Genomic DNA, 17789 nt, shown 5'->3' with positions numbered 1-17789 from the left:
CAGATATGGATGGTACATGACTTCATAAATGATTCAGCCAGCTTTATTTACATATCAAACTCTGCAGCCCATCCCCATATGTGCACACACTGCAGCGTAAAATGTGTTTCTGAACCGCTATTAAAGCCAGTTTCCTCTCTGACATCTGAGAGCTCCTCTTTGATCTCCACACTGCTGACCTGTCACAGGAACCGTCAATTAGCATTTATTTTGAAAGGCAGGGTTTGGTTCACAGAGTATTTTAATATGGATTTCTTTTAAAGCTAGTATGTGGTAGTAGAAATCTGTCAACCTTAGAAAACAAATCTCCTTTGTTTAAAGGTATAATGTGTAATCCTGAGCCACATGCTCCAAATAAATAAGGGGTAGCATTTCACCTCCGCCACTGGGTCCATACAATCTACATTTACAGTCGACAAAAGTGTTAGAAAAAGCCAACTACTAACTAACAGCAGGACAAGAATACGCAAAATTCAACCAAACTGCTGAAACTCAGAGCCTGTCAAAATAACACAGCTATCTATAATCTTCATGTGTGGCGTCGGCCTATAATGTGTTTACTGTGTGTATGTTTTTCACGTTAGTTGACTGGATTAAATCCAAAGTGGCAGAAACGAGAAAACAACTTGTACTTTTTTTAGCAACTCTTTTCTTTAGCAACTCGCATTGAGCCAGCGCAAATCGGGCGCTGGGTCTAACTGCCCAAAATGAAAAAGCAGCTGAATCAATGAATCAAGCAGAAACATGCACCTCCATATTGTGTGAATCTGGTGTTAGAAACAAGCTAACACTATAAAAGCCAGCAGTGTGTGTGTGTGTGTGGACATGTGTGGCTGGTCTTCCAAATGTTCCAGCCCCCCCCATCTGTAACATGATGTTAACTGGTGGATTTTCTTTGATGGCCGTAAGACTGCCCCATTACCCCAACAGCTCCTGAAAACATCTTCTGCATCATAACACACGTGTCTGCTGTAAAATATGTGCTACAGGTGTAAATCAGCACTCTTGTGCTGTTACAGAAAAACTTAAAATGGATGGTGAGGAATTTATTTGTTAACTTTTTTAATTTTATTTTAAACAAAATAAAAGTGAGAAGGGATGTGTCTAAAAAGGGATGCTATACTGAGAAACAAATAGACTTACAAGTCACTTGTCACCTCTAAAAAAGACTATTACTGTTCCACTGAGTGAGCTTTTATTATTTATGTGGTTTTTGTAGGCCCCTCTAGGTGCCGTGTGAAAGCCAAAACCTAATAGTCAAATAACTTGGGGTTCATTTATCTTCATTGTTTTTACTTCAGTGAATGAAAAATGATTTATCTTCAGGTAGTCTCTATAAAAGAAAAACACTATATTTTCCACACAATTTTGAACCGCCTCAGACCTTTGCCTATCACCTGCTAAGTTAAAACCCTGTCGTCAAATAAAACCGCATTTGCAGAAGAAATGTATATTTTTAGGTCTGTCAAAGTGAATGCGATAATAAAGCGTTAATGCAAATTTGTTTTAACGCCACTAATTTCTTTAACGCAATTTGCGATTTGTAGGTTATAGCGGGCTCAATTTTAAAGCTAGAGGTATGAGTCGAGGAAAAACTGTCATGGCCATTTTCAAAGGGGTCCCTTGACCTCTGACCTTAAGATATGTGAATGAAAATGGGTTCTATGGGTACCCACGAGTCTCCCCTTTACAGACATGCCCTCTTTATGATAATCACATACATTTTGGGGCAAGTCATAGTCAAGTCAGCACACTGACACACTGACAGCTGTTGTTGCCTGTTGGGCTTGAATTTGCCATTTTATGATTTGACAATTGATTTTTTTATGCTAAATGCAGTACCTGTGAGGGTTTCTGAACAATATTTGTCATTGTTTTGTGTTCTTAATTGATTTCCAAATATAAATATATACATACATTTGCATAAAGCAGCATATTTGTCCACTCCCATGTTGATAAGAGTATCAAATACTTAAAAAATCTCCCTTTAAGGTACATTTTGAACAGATAAATACTGTGTAATTAATTTGCGATTAATCCCGATTAACTATGGACAATCGTGGGATTCATCGCGATTAAATATTTTAATCGATTGACAGCTCTAATTTGTTTTTACAGCTTTTCCACTAAGACAGAGAATCTAGAGCATGTTGAACCATAAGACTCAGACTCGGTGTTCATCTGCTGGTATTTACAGCTAAACCAACATGTTTAGTGAAAACCAACACAGCAATCTGTCTTGGCAGGGGAGCGGTGGCTTCAGGGGAGGAAGGATTTGAAGAGGACTGCTCACAAGAGACCTCAAAAACACACACACACACACACACACACACACACACACTGAACATGTTCTTCTGTTAGTTCCTTGTTGACACAAGTCTTTCACAAATGTCTGTATCCAGATTGTGACTAAATCTATTGTAGCTGGTGGGCAGACTTTGTCATCTTCAGACAGTGCCAGGCTAGTTGTTTCCTTGTTTCCAGTCTTTATGCTAAGCTAACCAAACCTAACCGGCTGCAACCTTATATTTAACAGACAGATATGAGAGTGGTCTCGATCTTCTCATCTAATTCTCAGCCAAAAAGCGAATAAGCGTAATTCCCAAAATGTCCAACTATTCATTTAAAGGCACAATAGGATTTTCCTAAAAAAAACAATATATAGACACAAAATAATCCCTCTCAATCATCACTTATGACCCACTAGGAGTGTGTGGCGGTGTCTGTATCCAGCCCGGTACTCACCAAATGGCGTATGAATGACACAGCAATTTGTAAGTCATTTCACGTGCAATAACAACACCGTTCACGCCATGTTGTCTGTACTGACTGCAATGTAAAGGCATTTGCGTGCATATGCTACGCTCAGAGCTGGTGACATAGAATAAAAAGTAAGAAAGAATGCCTAAGGTGGGCAGAACGGGGACTTTCAACCAGGAGAGCGGTGTTCGTGTCCCAAAGTGTTGTTGAGTTATGAAATACGCTAGTGAAGTTTGTGATGTTTTTTCTGTACTTATGTTACGTTGTTTACGTATGGATTTTACTTAGGTTACATATTTATGTTAAGCCTAGCCATGATGTTTATCCTAAACCTAACTAAGTGCTTTTGTTACCTAAACATAACCACAACCGTTTCACAGTAATGACGTGGCGGTAAATGGCACGCGAAAAGTCTAAAATGCGTTATCATGAAACGCGGAATGTCTGTAAAATGTTGTGCTATTTACACCCCTTCCCATGAGATCAGGTTGTTGTATCTGCAGAGACGCTGCCCCCTGACTGTATTTCTTAGTTTGCTGTGTTTGGGATGTTTCTGGGCGTCAACCTCTATAAAAACGTAGCAACCGCGTGCCAGATCGTCAGCACACATCCAAGAGGAAGCTACAAAAATAGCGGACACAGCGACGGGAAAAAACGCTCAAAAATAGCGGGGCGAAACACCAGACGGACAAAGCTCGTTTCAAAATGAGAGTGAATCTGGGGTTGGCTTTAACCCGCTGGCGAGCACCGTAACCCTTGTTGAGCAGGGGCCAACTTTGAATGTTGTATTTACAAGCCTTAACTGACAAATCCTACTCATTCTAGTGAATTGTTTAAGTGTCTGCAATTCTGGTGTTAATCTACTAACCCGATATCACGCTAAAGCGTGTAATAGACCTGCCTTTCCACCAGAGGTTTGTCAGTGTCACATTTTGCCACGGCGTGATTATTACACACATGTATGAAGGTACAGTACCAGCAGGGGGCAACACAATCACTCAGGTTTAGGAAAAACGTTATGGTTGGCCTTAAAATAAGTACGTAAACTCAGTACAATATGTATGGAAGCAACGTAACATAAGTACGGAAAACACGTCACAAACGTCACAAAAAAACGCGTCACAAACGAAACTTACAAAACAAAACACCGGCCTCCTGGTTGAAAGTCCTGCTTTTGTTTGACCCATCCAACTCCCCTCCCGTCTGCCATAAGCAGTCGTTCTCACTTTTTATTCTACACTAGCTCTGAGCGTAGCATATTCACACAGATTACATTTACATTACAGTCAGTACAGACGACATGGCGTACAAATGACACGCCCAAAGCAAGAACAGCGTTGCGATTACACGCTTTTGCCTTGCACATTATCGTGCCATTCACACGCCTTTTCGTGCGTCCGGGCTGCATCTACGCGATGGAGGCTACAAGATGTAAATGGAATCGGCATAAAAATAAAAAAACATGTTTGTTTTTAAAATACTGTATCATAAATGGGGCATTAATGGGACTTTAAGTATTCAAAGTTAAACTGCTCTCCTTTTTCCTCAACAGCCTTCCTCTGTTTTAATAATTTCCTCCTCTTCCTTTAACCCAGATAACTGTTCACTGTGTCAGGAAAGCACTGCTTTCTCACTATGTGTGTGTCTGCCATGTGTGTGTCTGTGCCCCAAGCGTTGATATGCTGTTTTTTATAGTCCTTTGAGGCCCGCTGTCACTGCTCTGTTCTAATACTATAACGAGACCTCTGGGACACTGAAACACACACATATACAAACACACACGGCTGAAAATAAAAAGGGATCTTTCAGGTCTGCGCAGCCGATAGCAGCTTTTACAATGAAGGAAAAGGCAGTAAAGGAAGAAGGATCAAAATAACAGCATTACAGCAGGCCGTGAGCCGCTGTCAGCGCGTGGCCTTTTCCGCCACAACACGACCGGAATCAATATGTCACCTGCAAGATTTCCATGTAAGGCTGCAGACACCCCGTCAACACCGGAGACACTCATAACACTTCATCATGTTAACCAGCAAATCGTTGAAATCTCATTTCCCTCATGTTTCCTTGTTGATGAAAGGCTGAGATGACAAACAAATGACACCAGCTGCTGTTATTGGTGATATCAACACACTGAGGATGTCTCATGATACTGCAGCTTCTGTGGCATATTGTGTTACTGCAGACCTGCTGGTGCTATTAAATATGCTTTGCTTGTCATGTTACAGTTGTCAATAGTTGTGATTGCGGTATGATGCAGCTTTTCAGCGTGTGCTCATACAATGTTTCATATGATATTTTAGTGCTGATGAGAAAATGAGGATAGTTCTTCCTCATATTTTGTGCGTTTTCCCATGAATGTCCAGCAACATCAAAGACTGTATATAAGAAGTAGACGTAGTCACCGTTACGTCACCCATTGGTTTGTGGACTGCCAATTTGAAGCCTAGAGTTCGGCATTTTGGCCGTCGCCATCTTGGTATTTGGCCATTGTCATGTTGATATTTTGCAATGAGAAGTGACACGAGAGAGTGGAGACATTTTTAGGCAACAAAAAAGGTTATAATTAGCTTTCATAAACTGAAAACACACTATGAAAGGGTTGAAGTTGCAAAACGAAAATACGGTCAACTCCCAGACTGGACAACGCCGTGGTAGCGACCTGTCAATCCCAATGAAGCCACGCCCTAAAGCATCCCCTGCTTAATGGTCTATTTGACTCTAAATGGGACCATAATTTACTAAATGAACATCATGCTGTATTGAAGAAGACTTGAAACTAGTGATTGACACCATAAACTCATGTTTACAATGTTTACTGAGGTAATAAATCAAGTAAGAAATAGGGTCATTTTCTCATAGGCTTCTATACAATCGGACTTCTTTTTGCAACCAGTGGAGTCGCCCCCTGCTGGCTATTAGAAAGAATGCAAGTTTAAGGCACTACTGCATTGGCTTTACTTCTCAGACCCACTGAGCAACATGTGTTAATTTCCACTCGTTACATGGATACAGTCTTTTTCAAAATAAACCTCCGCCTAAACAGGAAACAACTTGGTTAGGTTTAGGCAACATTACTTAGTTAGGTTTAGGAAAAGATCGTGGTTTGGGTTAAAATAACTCCAGAAGTGGCATACGGAAGTTACGTCAACGTTTACATCTGGTTTCACACGCTCTTTATACTTCCTATTTCACGATTACGTGGATTACATACAAATTGATTACGTGGGTTATATAGTTTTATTACATGGTTTTGTTGAATACTTGATTCTGATTGGTCAATCATGGCATTCTACGCTTTGTTATTTCTTTATAGCAGACCGTTGCTATGTATAACAGTCCGTTGCTATGGGCGCAGTTCTGATGTCGGACTATGGAGGACCATTTTTGTGTCAAATTATTGATTTCTTCAGTAATTAGCCGTGTAATAAGCGGGATAATGTACAGCAAGCAGGTCATTGTTGTGAAATAAACCCCCTCAGTGCGATGCAAGACCTATCGGGGTCCACCCCTCCACTTGGGATCAGGGTGCCACATCACCCTGTTGGGGTTTATTTCACAACAATGACCGGCTCGCTGTACATTATCCTTTATATAGTGAAGTACTTTCTGTAGGTAAAACTACACACGTTGCAAGAGAACAGCCTGTTATTAACCTCAAATTTAAATGTGTTTTTGCAGTTTTAAAACTGAAATAATCACACAGAAATGACAAAAACTAACTCAACACCATAGAGACACCAAGACATAATGACCAATGTGTGACATAGCTCTTTAAGTGTTCTATCCAATTTTAATGAAGAGTCTCTTTACTGTAACTTTTAAAAGAAAAAAAATACACAATCTTACTATGAAATGTTGAATTCATATGTAATAAAACACACCCTTATTCAATTTAATACACTTAGGGTTTTAGTCTCTGGTACGAAGTTTAGATAAGGATGGTAATTTTTTGATTATCTACTAGCATTGTTTATAACATATTTCTGTCTGCCTTTATCAAACACCATTTCCCATAAGACCTATACCTTTACAAAAGAGGCGAGTCCATGGGTGCGTCCTAAGACATGTTTGCAATAACAGCAGTAATAAGAGAGGACTGAACGCTGGAGATGTTTTTAGACAGCAGAGATTAAAACTAAAAAAATCACTTTAGAAGAGAGCAAATTTTTACGTATGGACGACATCAAGTTACGATGACGTAAGTGCACTGCCGCCCTTTCAAATCTTCATTTGAGGCTGTAGTTTTTTTCTGTGCTCACAGAAAAATCAGTGTTTAACTTTGTTAAATCACGAAAGACTCAATTTCTATTGGCAACTACTGTGGCGGATGCATATCTGTCTTAGTTGCAGTGAAACAGGCTAGCCCGGACATGACTTTATGACTTTGGCTCTCTATAGACAGAAAGCAAAATGAATGTACATCATCCCCTTTAATCAACCTCCTCACACACACACACACACACACACACACACAGTAATGTGTCCTCAGCTGCTCCGTCAGCCTTGTAGAGACAGCAGCAGGTTGTCTAATTGACTGACTTGATTGGTCTCGTATGGGTCTGCTCACCCGTACAACCTCATTTATCACTGCTGGGACAAAAAAAAAAAAGGCGGAGGGGTGATGTGAGGAGTAGATACAGTTTCTTAAACACATCTTACAAGCTTACAGCATGTGTGAGCGTGTGTGTGGGTAGAAGAAGTGAGCAGGTGAGGAGAGAGAAGAGAGGGAATAAGGAGGGAAGGAAGGAAAGGAGGCAAGGCAGGAGAGGATTAGAGAGTGAGAAGGTTGTGTATTTAATCTGACAGCGGGAGATAGAGGGAGAAAGAAGACAAAGGGAGACAAAAAAGAGAGAAAGAAGGAGGTAAAAAAGTGAGGGAGGATTAGAGAGAAAATGCAGATAGAGAGACAGAAAGAAGGAGGAGAGAAAGGGATTTCAATTAGCCCGTTTGAACGCTTGCTGCTCGCTGCCTGCGCCGGTCTTTCCCTGATTGACAGCTCATGAAGAGCGTTCTGCCACGACGGGCCTCACCCACTCACCCACTCTTTCTCTCTACCACACACACACACACACACACACACAGACACGCACACACACACACACGCACACACACACACACGCACACACACAGTTTCTTTCCTGATAACAGCTGCTGACAGAACACGTCGATCTCAACCGCCCTTTGTTTCCTTTCTTTTGTGTTTACCCCCTCTTCCTCCTCTCCTCCTGCCTCCTCTCTTTCTCACCTTCCACCTATCTTCATCCTCCTCTTCCCACTTATCTCCCTCCTCCTCCTCCTCCTCTCCTCATAACTTCCCCCTCCTCATTGCTTCTTCTTTTTTTCCTTTTCACCTTCTCCAAAAACCTTGTTACCTCGACGTTTCTCATCCCTCCTTCCTCCTCCTCGCTTCGTCATTTTGCTCCCTGTACTCTTGCCATTTATCTTCCACTCAGTCACCTCCCACGCTCCCATCAAAATCTCCTCCTCCTCCTCGTTTTTCAAAACTCAATCCCAGCCAAGTGGTTTTGACAAGATTCAGTGTGTCATAGTCACAAAAACAGCACAGACGCGGCAAAATTCACTTAAATCCCCCGTGTACGGTTTGCAGTTTTTTGTTTCTGGCAATAAAGACATAATTAGTAAGGCTGACAATCGATTAAAATATTTATTCGTGATTAATCGTATGATTGTCCATAGTTATTCGTGATTAATCTCAAATTAATTGCACATTATTTATCTCTTCAAAATGTACCTGAAAGGGAGATTTGTCAACTATTTAGTACTCTTATCAACATGGGAGTGGACAAATATGCTGCTTTATATAAATGTATGTAAATATATATTATTGGAAATCAATTAACAAAACAAAACAATGACAAATATTGTCCAGAAACCCTCACAGGTACTGCATTTAGCATAAAAAATATGTTCAAATCATAACATGGCAAACTGCAGCCCAACAGGCAACAACAGCTGTCAGTGTGTCAGTGTGCTGACTTGACTATGACTTGCCCCAAAACTGCATGTGATTATCATAAAGTGGGCATGTCTGTAAAGGGGAGACTCGTGGGTACCCATAGAACCCATTTTCATTCACACATCTTGAGGTCAGAGGTCAAGGGACCCCTCTGAAAATAGCCATGACAGTTTTTCCTCGCCAAAATTTTGCCCAAGTTGGGAGCATTATTTAGCCTCCTTTGCGACAAGCTAGTATGACATGGTTACCAATGGATTCCTTAGGTTTTCTAGTTTCATATGATCAGTATCTTCACTCTAGCTTGAAGATTGACGGCCATAATTATTACATATTCAGAGTGATCACCTAATGAATGATTCAGTGCTTTAAAAGTGGCTCTCTGAGATGTTTTAAGAAATGAATAATGGTAGAAGTTTAGGGATCCAGGACTGAAACACTAAGTAGTAAATGGGCAGACGTGAAGATCTACGGTGGGTGACTCCTTGGATCCTGACTGGAGCAAAGCGATCAATTCAAATCGCTGTTTGAAATTCACAGAGTTTGGAACGGATTGTTCATGGCCGCCTTAAATCTTAAATCACATTTCATTCCCACTTCCACCGAAACCTTCGATTGAAGATGATCTCCTGTTCTCTCCTGTTTCTTCTCTTGTAATTGTCACTGTAGCTTTCCCTCTCTCTGTCTCTCTTTTCAAAGGACTTCACTCACTTTCTCTTTCTGCATCCCTCTTTGCCTTTTTTCTCTCTATTGCACAAAACATACACTCTTATTATATATACACACACACACCTGTGTGAGGGGAAACCCCAGGACTGCTCCACCATCTGTAACTGCTCAGCACTACTGCAGTGTAGTGAACACACACACACACACACACACACACACACACACACACACACACAGAGAGAAAGAGAGAGAGAGCTGCCTTGCAAATGTAGTACTGTTGTAAAAATAAAAGCCAAAAAATACCGTTAGAAGTAACAGCAGACATCATTTGACTCCTGCATACGCTGTCATCACATACAGCTGCTCCCTCTGCCAACATGTCTCATGAACACACACCCTTTTGCATATTTGTGTGTGCACATGTATGTGAGCAGAAACATAATTACAAAAGCCGGCAGCACACACACACACACACACACACACGCACACACACACACACAGACACAGGAGATAGCGTAGGATGTGATCAATAGCTATTGATCTGCCACCTTTGGCTTGTCTTGGCAGCGCTTCATGTTAGACATAAAAATGTCCACACCCGCCAGGATAGAGACATATGGCACACACACACACACAGACAGATTTGAGCACACACACAGAAGAACATCCTTTAAAAACACACACACACACTCCCACGATTTAAATTGTATTCCTATATTATTATGAATACTTTAAAACAAACACCATTAAAATAGATAATTCATGCACAGTATAATAACTTGGATCAGTGAAGTTGATTCACTAGAGCATCCACACACACACACACACACACACACACACTCCTCCATCGCCTCACCTCTGTAGCACATAGTTAACCACAGCAGCTCCAGCACCTGACCCCCAAACTCACACACGTCCAATCCCAGCATGGTGCCTCTCGACGGGGCTGCGCTCTGTGCGACGGCTGGCAGGAGAATAACCAGAAAACCAGGGGAAACCTCCACAGGTAGCAACAAAGTAGCAGAGCAGGGACAGATTAAAGGAGGAGACCATCCACAAAAGTCTTGGATTTGGAAGAAGAAAAAGGGAGGAGGGAGGTCAGATGAGCATCTCCTCCCCGGAGGAAATATATAAAAAAATGTAGTTGTAGGGGTTGAAGGGGAAGAGGAAAAGCGTGAGCGAGACGGAGACGGAGGCAGAGAGGCAGGGAGGGTATCCTTGGGTGTGGGTGTGGATGTGATGGGGATGTGTGTGAGCTAGAGAGAGACAGAGAGAGAGAGGATGGAGGGAGGGTGAGCCGGCTTTCTACACTTCTTCTCTTTCGTAAACTAGAGCTCAAATCTAAAGGCTAAAACATATTTTTTGTTGCATGCAGCAGCGAAGGATGCTGGGAGCTAACGGTGGCAGGCAGGCGCTGGTTCAGCCGGCAGAGCTGTCTGCAGCAGCATGTGTGTGTGTGTGTGTGTGTGTGTGTGTGTGTGTTACTCAGACGCTGGCTATCGATTCGCAGACGAGCAGCGAGCAGCGAGCACCACCCTCCCCTCCTCCCCCCTGCATCCCTCCCTCCTCCTCCTCGTGTCATCAGCCCAGAGACTGCAATGAGCTCATCCTTTACCCCCCCTCCCTCATTCACTCTTCCTCGCCTGCCTCCTCATTCCTTCTCACGCACCCCCCCCCCCCCCCCTCAACTCTCTCATGCTTTTATTTTCCTCTTCATTTTTCATCACTTATACAAATCCTCATGTGGTGTCCACTGTCTGTCTCCCTCCAGACATTCATCACTGTGTCACGCCATCTCTCTCCGTGTCTCTATTTATCTTATTCCCCCCCCCCCCCCCCCCCCCCCACCCCCCCCTCCTCCCAGCCCTTCATCTTCTTCTTTATCTCCCTCTGTCTTTTAGTGACCACACCCTGTCAGCAGTGTGCTTCAATCATGGCTCTCATCTTTTTTACACTCAATCTTTTTCTTCTTCTTCATCATTTTGTCTTTTTTCCCCTCTTTGTCTTCCCCTCCTAGGCTGTAGTACTGTAGAATACAAAAGGGAGCTGTTTCTCCCACTTGACAATCAGACACACTCCCTTTCACACACACACACACACACACACACACACACACACACACGCACACACGCCTTGTTAATCTGTCATTCAGAGGTTGTGCAGCTGTCATGTAGGATGTTATGTGAGACAACTTCTGTCTTTCTCTGTCCCTCCCTCTCTCAGACTCTGGCAGACCTTAGCACGATTGTTATTTTACACCCACATACATAAATACAGAAACATGCAGAAATGAGGGTACCGTTTGGTGGGAGTCGTTTCCGAATTTAGTCAAAGGCTGTTAAATTAAGTGGGATTTCATAGACTGTATATAAGAAGCGGACGTCGTCACCGTGACGTCACCCATTGGTTTGTGGACTGCCGTTTTGAAGCCTCGAGTTTGGCATTTTGGCTGTCGCCATCTTGTTTTTTTGCAACCAGAAGTGACACGAGAGGGCGGAGCTAAGTACAACCGAACACTGAATAAGACATTTTTAGGCGTGGTGCAGGAATGAGTCCTAAACCCCAGAAATGAGTTAGCATTTTAGCACTTCTGGTTCCCTCGTCTCAGAGTCAAAGGGTTTTTAGTTAGATGCTTGAAATAAGGTCTGTAGTTAACACAAGCTTAAGAGATCTTTGTTCTACGATATAAAATACGTCAGTTAATATCCTACTCATGAATTTTGAAGCTTTGAAGCTGCTAAAAAGTAACTAAATGATACTACAAAACGTTGCATCCACGCTTCTAAATCATATAAGTGGTGCACATATGTGGAGATTATTTTACGGAACAAAACATGTATGTATCATAAACGTTTGTTTGCCACAGAGCTTATTTTCTGCAATAATCAAACTCAATGGAAAAATCCTATTGGCTATTTGTCAAAGGAACCAGGGCAATGTTAACTTCTGGGTTGGCCTACAAAAATACGTCATTCCTGCACCACTCTATGTTACCATTAACTTTCATAAACTACAAAAGGTAGCCACGCCCTAAAGCATACCCTGCTTTAGGGTCTATTTGACTCTAAACAGGACCATAATTTACTAAATGAACATCATGCTGTATTGAGTGGTGCAGGGATGACATATTTTTGTAGGCCAACCAGGAAGTTAGCATCGCCCTGGTTCCCTCGACAAATACCCAATGGGATTTTTCCATTGGGTTTTGGATTATTGCAGAAAATAAGCTCTGTGACAAATACACGTTTATGATATTTACACGTTTTGTTTCGTCAAGATAATCTCCATAAATGAACACCACTTCTATGATTTTTGAAGCGTGAATACAATCGCAAGAAGTAAAAAGCTAACGTTAGGCTATAAACTAACTACACCACGGTCGCATGACTTCACGTCGCCGCCACTAAGCTGAAGATGGACTAGTGTTCGGCGTGATGACGTTTAGTAGTCTCATTTAGCCACGCATAAAGGCTTCAAAAATACAATTAGGATATTTACTGATGTATTTTATATTGTAGAACAAAATGTTAAAATCTCTTAAAGGAACAGTGTGTAGGATCTGGCAGTATATCTACCGGGGAGGTGAGGATATTACAACCAACTGAAGCCTCTTCCGTGTGCCAAGCTTGTTGGAGAGCTACGGTGGCCAATGCGAAAACCTCTCTAAAGCCATTTGGAGCAAAACCAGTGCGTAGAGTGTGTGTGTACGTGGGAAGTGAGTGGTGAAGCAAGAGAGATAGAGAGCGGCGGTGAAGGAGCGAGTAATGTTATCGACTCCGGCCCAAGCAGGAAAAGTTAACAAGGTTTAGTTTGACCATTCTGGGCTACTGTAGGAACATGGCTGCCGGCTCTGTGCAGATATAAACGGCTCATTCTATTCACAATGATTGTTATTATCAAGTTATTATACACTGAAGAAAACATAATTATTAATATTATGTTCCATTTCTGCCAATAGATCCCCCTAAATGTTACACACTGTTCCTTAAAGCTTGCGTTAATCACAGACCTTATTTCAGGTATCTAACCAAAAACCCATTAAAAAAAAAAGAAAACACTGACTCTGAGAAGAGAAGTGCAAAAATGCTAACTAATTTCCAGGTTTTAGGACTCATTCTTTCAGCACTCTATTGAAGAAGACCTGAAACTAGCGATTGAGACCATAAACTCATGTTAACAATGTTTACTGAGGTAATACTGTAAATCAAGAGAAAAGTAGGATCATTTTCTCATAGACTTCTATACAATCAGACTTCTTTTAGCAACCAGAGGAGTCGCCCCCTGCTGGCTATTAGAAAGAATGCAAGTTTAAGGCACTTCAGCATTGGCTTCACTTTAAAGAACCAGAGGTTTCCCACTGGTTTTAACACAATTCCTCCAATAAATTTTGCCTCCCAAAAAGGCGCTTACAGTTTTTGACTTAAAGAACAATTTTAGACAAATCCCACATATCAACTGTAAACTGACCCAGATTTGCCACCTTACCATCAATGTTCAAACTCAAGAAACTGACTGACATTAGTGAAATGGGCCAGTTTGATAAACGAGGGATGTCGGCTTGTGTGGTTAAAAAGAAAATGAAAATATAGCAAGGGAAGAAGTGAGAGCGAGCAGAGATAAAAACACAGAGGAAGAGGAGAGACAGAGCTGAGGCTGTGTCTTAATACAGACTCAATTTGGAGATAGTTTGTCTTCTTGCCAGCAGAAAACAGGGAGCTCATATTGGAACAGAGAGAGAATGTTTATAGGTTGGAGCAATAGAGCTGCTGGACCAATATATTTGGGTCAATATACTGTAGGTCTTTCATTGAATAATAGATATGAGTCGTGGTTCAGTGCTGATCATATAAATGTTTTAGATTCTGTTGTACAGTCTCTTTAGGTTTCTTGAGAAAACAACTTTAAGTAATTAACGTGAAACAAACGGAAGAAATGAAAGATTATAAATATTGGCACATCATTTATAATAGCTTGGCTCCAAATATTGACTCTGGTGGCGTCACGTCAAGCATCTATTAGTTGTATTTTACAAGGGGACATGAAAATATACAATGTTATTAATGTTAACGTTGTATTACAGTTTGCACAAACTGGGACATTCCCAGCTGACTATAGTCTTAATAATATGTAGTAAAGCTAAAAGTTGATCTGGTAAAAAACAAAAAAAACTCAGAATAGACAATAGACAAAAAAATCCCCTAAAACTGGCAAAAAAGTGCTTAAGCCTCGTTGTACAAATCCATCATTTTAAAATGGTTAACGACAGTAAAAACTGATTTAATATTGTCGCCTTGCCCTACCAATCAGCCCTGTCACTGTCAGCAGAGGGTCTTTCTCTTGTCTGTCCTAAAGCAAGCAGCGCTTTAAACCCATTATGTTCATATTGCTTTATGGAAATATAAATCAGCAGCAGCAGTGGTCCCGGTGGAAGGAGTGGCATCTATAAAACGTGTGCTTGAACAAGGATGGTGTCATAAAGAGTGTCTCAGCGTAAAGAGCCCCCAGGGTTTATCCACGCGTACCCACATTTTTTTACTCAAACAGGAAAAACCTGATCAAACGCTCTGCTGGCACCGACTGAGGACCGGCTGAGCTGAGGTATTATCTTATATATAACATGAAGCCAGTAGCACAACCTTAACTGAACCCGTCCATTACTCATCTGTTTAGACAAATACAGAGTCACTACTTTGACAAGATACAGCTGGAGGTTATGACAACAGTGTAAACAAAGACTTAACAACGATAATTAACACATTTAAACATATGCAGGCCAACATAAAAGCAATAGCTCCACATTTTTGGAAATGCACTTAATCTGTCCAAAGGTAACAAAATCCACCTGTCAGCCAGGGCTCGAAATTAACTTGTTTCCTACGTATCCCACAACTGTCCCGAATTGTACTGTCAACTGTCTCAGACTTGACAACCAATGTCCCAAAGTTTTCATTCTACATAATAAATATAGTTTAATTATAAACGATGTAAGTGTCCCATTTTTTGGAAAACAGGCTTGGACCCAAACGTAGAGTACAATGATTTAATAACAGAAAAATTTCTATGAACAAAACTGCAGCTGGTCTGTCAGACAGGTAACAGCAGAGTCAAACAAAAAACTTAGGTCACAATAAATAAACTTGAAACTCTAAACACTGGAAAAACTGAAAAACGACACAGACGGAGCGACGACACACTGACAATGAAGCTGGGAAACGCAGATTAATAACACGAAGAAGAGCAGGATGATTAGATACAGGTGGAATAAATCAGGGTGGGGCAGATAATCACTAAGGTGGGAAAACACAGAGGCAGGAAGTGAAACCAGACATGACACACACGGTGAGTATAGAGAGGCGAAGTCCCTCCCCTTCCGGTGGACCCCATTGGACCTTATTTCAGAAAAAATATGTACGGTAGCCAACGGCGAGAGACAAATCATTTTTTGGATCCCGTTTGAATCACAAATATGATGTTGGTCAATTTAAAACATAATTTTGCAAGTCAATTAAGTTACAGTTTGCTGTTGTATCATTTAGTTTTGTATGAAACCGCTCAGTGAACTACATCTCTCGTCTCAGAGAGAAAAGAGAAGAGAAAGAATGAGCGAGACCCGTTGCACGTGTGAGTACATCCCAGTACGAAACACACAGGCATCCTAGCTTCAGCGAGCGAGTGTAGTCTTTCTTATTATGTATTTTCACAGTCTTGTACTCTTATAACAGTTTTACAACAAACTGAGACTTTCTTGATTTACAAAATTATCTTTAAATTGACAAAACATCATGTGTGATTCGTGGCGCAATTCAAACGGGATAAAAAAACTTGACTACCGTTCATATTTTTTTCCAAAATAAGGTCCCATGGTGGTCCACCAGAAGGGGCGGGACATCGCCTCTCTATATCAAAATAAAACAGGAAACACTAAACAAATAAAACAAGGAATATAACAACAACAAAAAAACAAGCTAGAAACCAAAATCCTCTACACCATTCAGAACTAATAAGTAACTAAAAAGATAAACTCAAGATAGTCTAAAGTCTTAACAAAAAGTCCAAGGACCTCTGGGAACAGAGCCAGACCGTGACAGCAAGTTAACTCACATCATTTCATTGACTCACTCTGGTCCTCAATGGAAGTTCTGCTAGTTGTTCCCTGCACTTGTATCTGAAAATTTAAATCACAGGTTTGTTTTGAAACAACAACTCAACATTATTTCCCCGTAACAATAATCTTTCCATTTTATTCTAAACTGTGAAGCCATTTGGACCAGAGTGTAGGATCTGGTTGCATCTAGTGGTGAGGTTGCAGATTGCAACCAACTGAAACTTCTCCTGTGTGCCAAGCGTGTAGGAGAACTACGGTGGCCGACGCGAAAACAACAATTCTTATTTCAGGTGATTATACACTAAAGAAAACATACTTATTAATACTATATTCCATTTCTGTCAATAGATCCCCCTTAATCTTACACACTGTTCCTTTAATTCATACACAAAACAAAGTGTAAAACCAACAAGTTGGGTCTTGCTGTTCATAAAATCATGGTCAAAAGTTATTTTAAAGAAAAAAGGTCTCCTGTCATCTCGATAAGGTGCCGATGAATGAGGAAAAGCAATTATCATACAGTAACACAGCTAAAGTTTAATTCAGGGACTGATATCACATGGATTTGCAAGTGTAATCTGCATTGATTTGGCAAGTTATTCCATTAAACTGTGGGTACATGAGCTCTGGTAATTACTTTTTCACGCGCGCACAGATACAGTATGCACTGTAAGCTATACACTCGGGCTGCGTGTATAAAAAGTGTCTAAATGGTTTTCCGACAGCATATTGGGCGGGGAGCATTTATCTCTGCTTAGTGTGGAAAGAATAACGCGACTCATTTGAAGCCCATTCAACCACAGCCGCCTGATTTAGTCAGACTGAGAATGACTGAATAACCCAGACGCTAATTCTCTGAGGGGATGAATAATAATTTAATGTGATAAAGGTATTCGCTAGTACAACGATGAATGAATAAATACGAAGGTGTTTGTCAAGGAATGATTGAATACGTATGGAGATAATCAGGCGTGGTAATGAAGTTTGTCAGGGGACGAAGGAATGAGGAAGAGGCTTTTTTTGTCAGGTGATGAGTGACTATTATGTGTCTGTATTTGACTCAATTTGTCAAAGGCAGAGGAGGCATTTCAGATGGTAGCATTAGCAATAATGAGACACGAAACTGACTATATCATAATAAACTATGCTCAATGCAAATGCAACATTGTTTTGTTGGTATTGTTTGTTTTTAGCCATGCTAGCAGAGTAGCTCTAGGGATGTCTGTCGGTCGGTGGGTCCACCACTTTGGTCCACACTGAAATATCTCAACTATCCATCTA

At 41.1% G+C, this 17789-nt stretch overlaps 1 protein-coding gene across 1 annotated transcript in view; it reads right to left on the bottom strand.

The window, feature by feature from the left end:
• The window catches only part of arhgdig (Rho GDP dissociation inhibitor (GDI) gamma), a 31657-nt gene extending 20736 nt beyond the window's left edge, over positions 1-10921 (bottom strand). The window contains exon 1 of the mRNA XM_037793633.1: positions 10260-10921. Coding sequence (XP_037649561.1) covers positions 10260-10332 — 73 coding nt within the window. The 5' untranslated portion in view covers positions 10333-10921. The remainder of the gene's footprint in view (positions 1-10259) is intronic.
• Positions 10922-17789: the final 6868 nt, after the last annotated feature.

This window comes from Sebastes umbrosus, chromosome 14 (genome assembly GCF_015220745.1).
Source record: "Sebastes umbrosus isolate fSebUmb1 chromosome 14, fSebUmb1.pri, whole genome shotgun sequence".
NCBI classification, from domain to species: domain Eukaryota; kingdom Metazoa; phylum Chordata; class Actinopteri; order Perciformes; family Sebastidae; genus Sebastes; species Sebastes umbrosus.
Note: the sequence above shows the minus strand (reverse complement) of the source record. Positions and strands in the feature narration are given on the sequence as shown.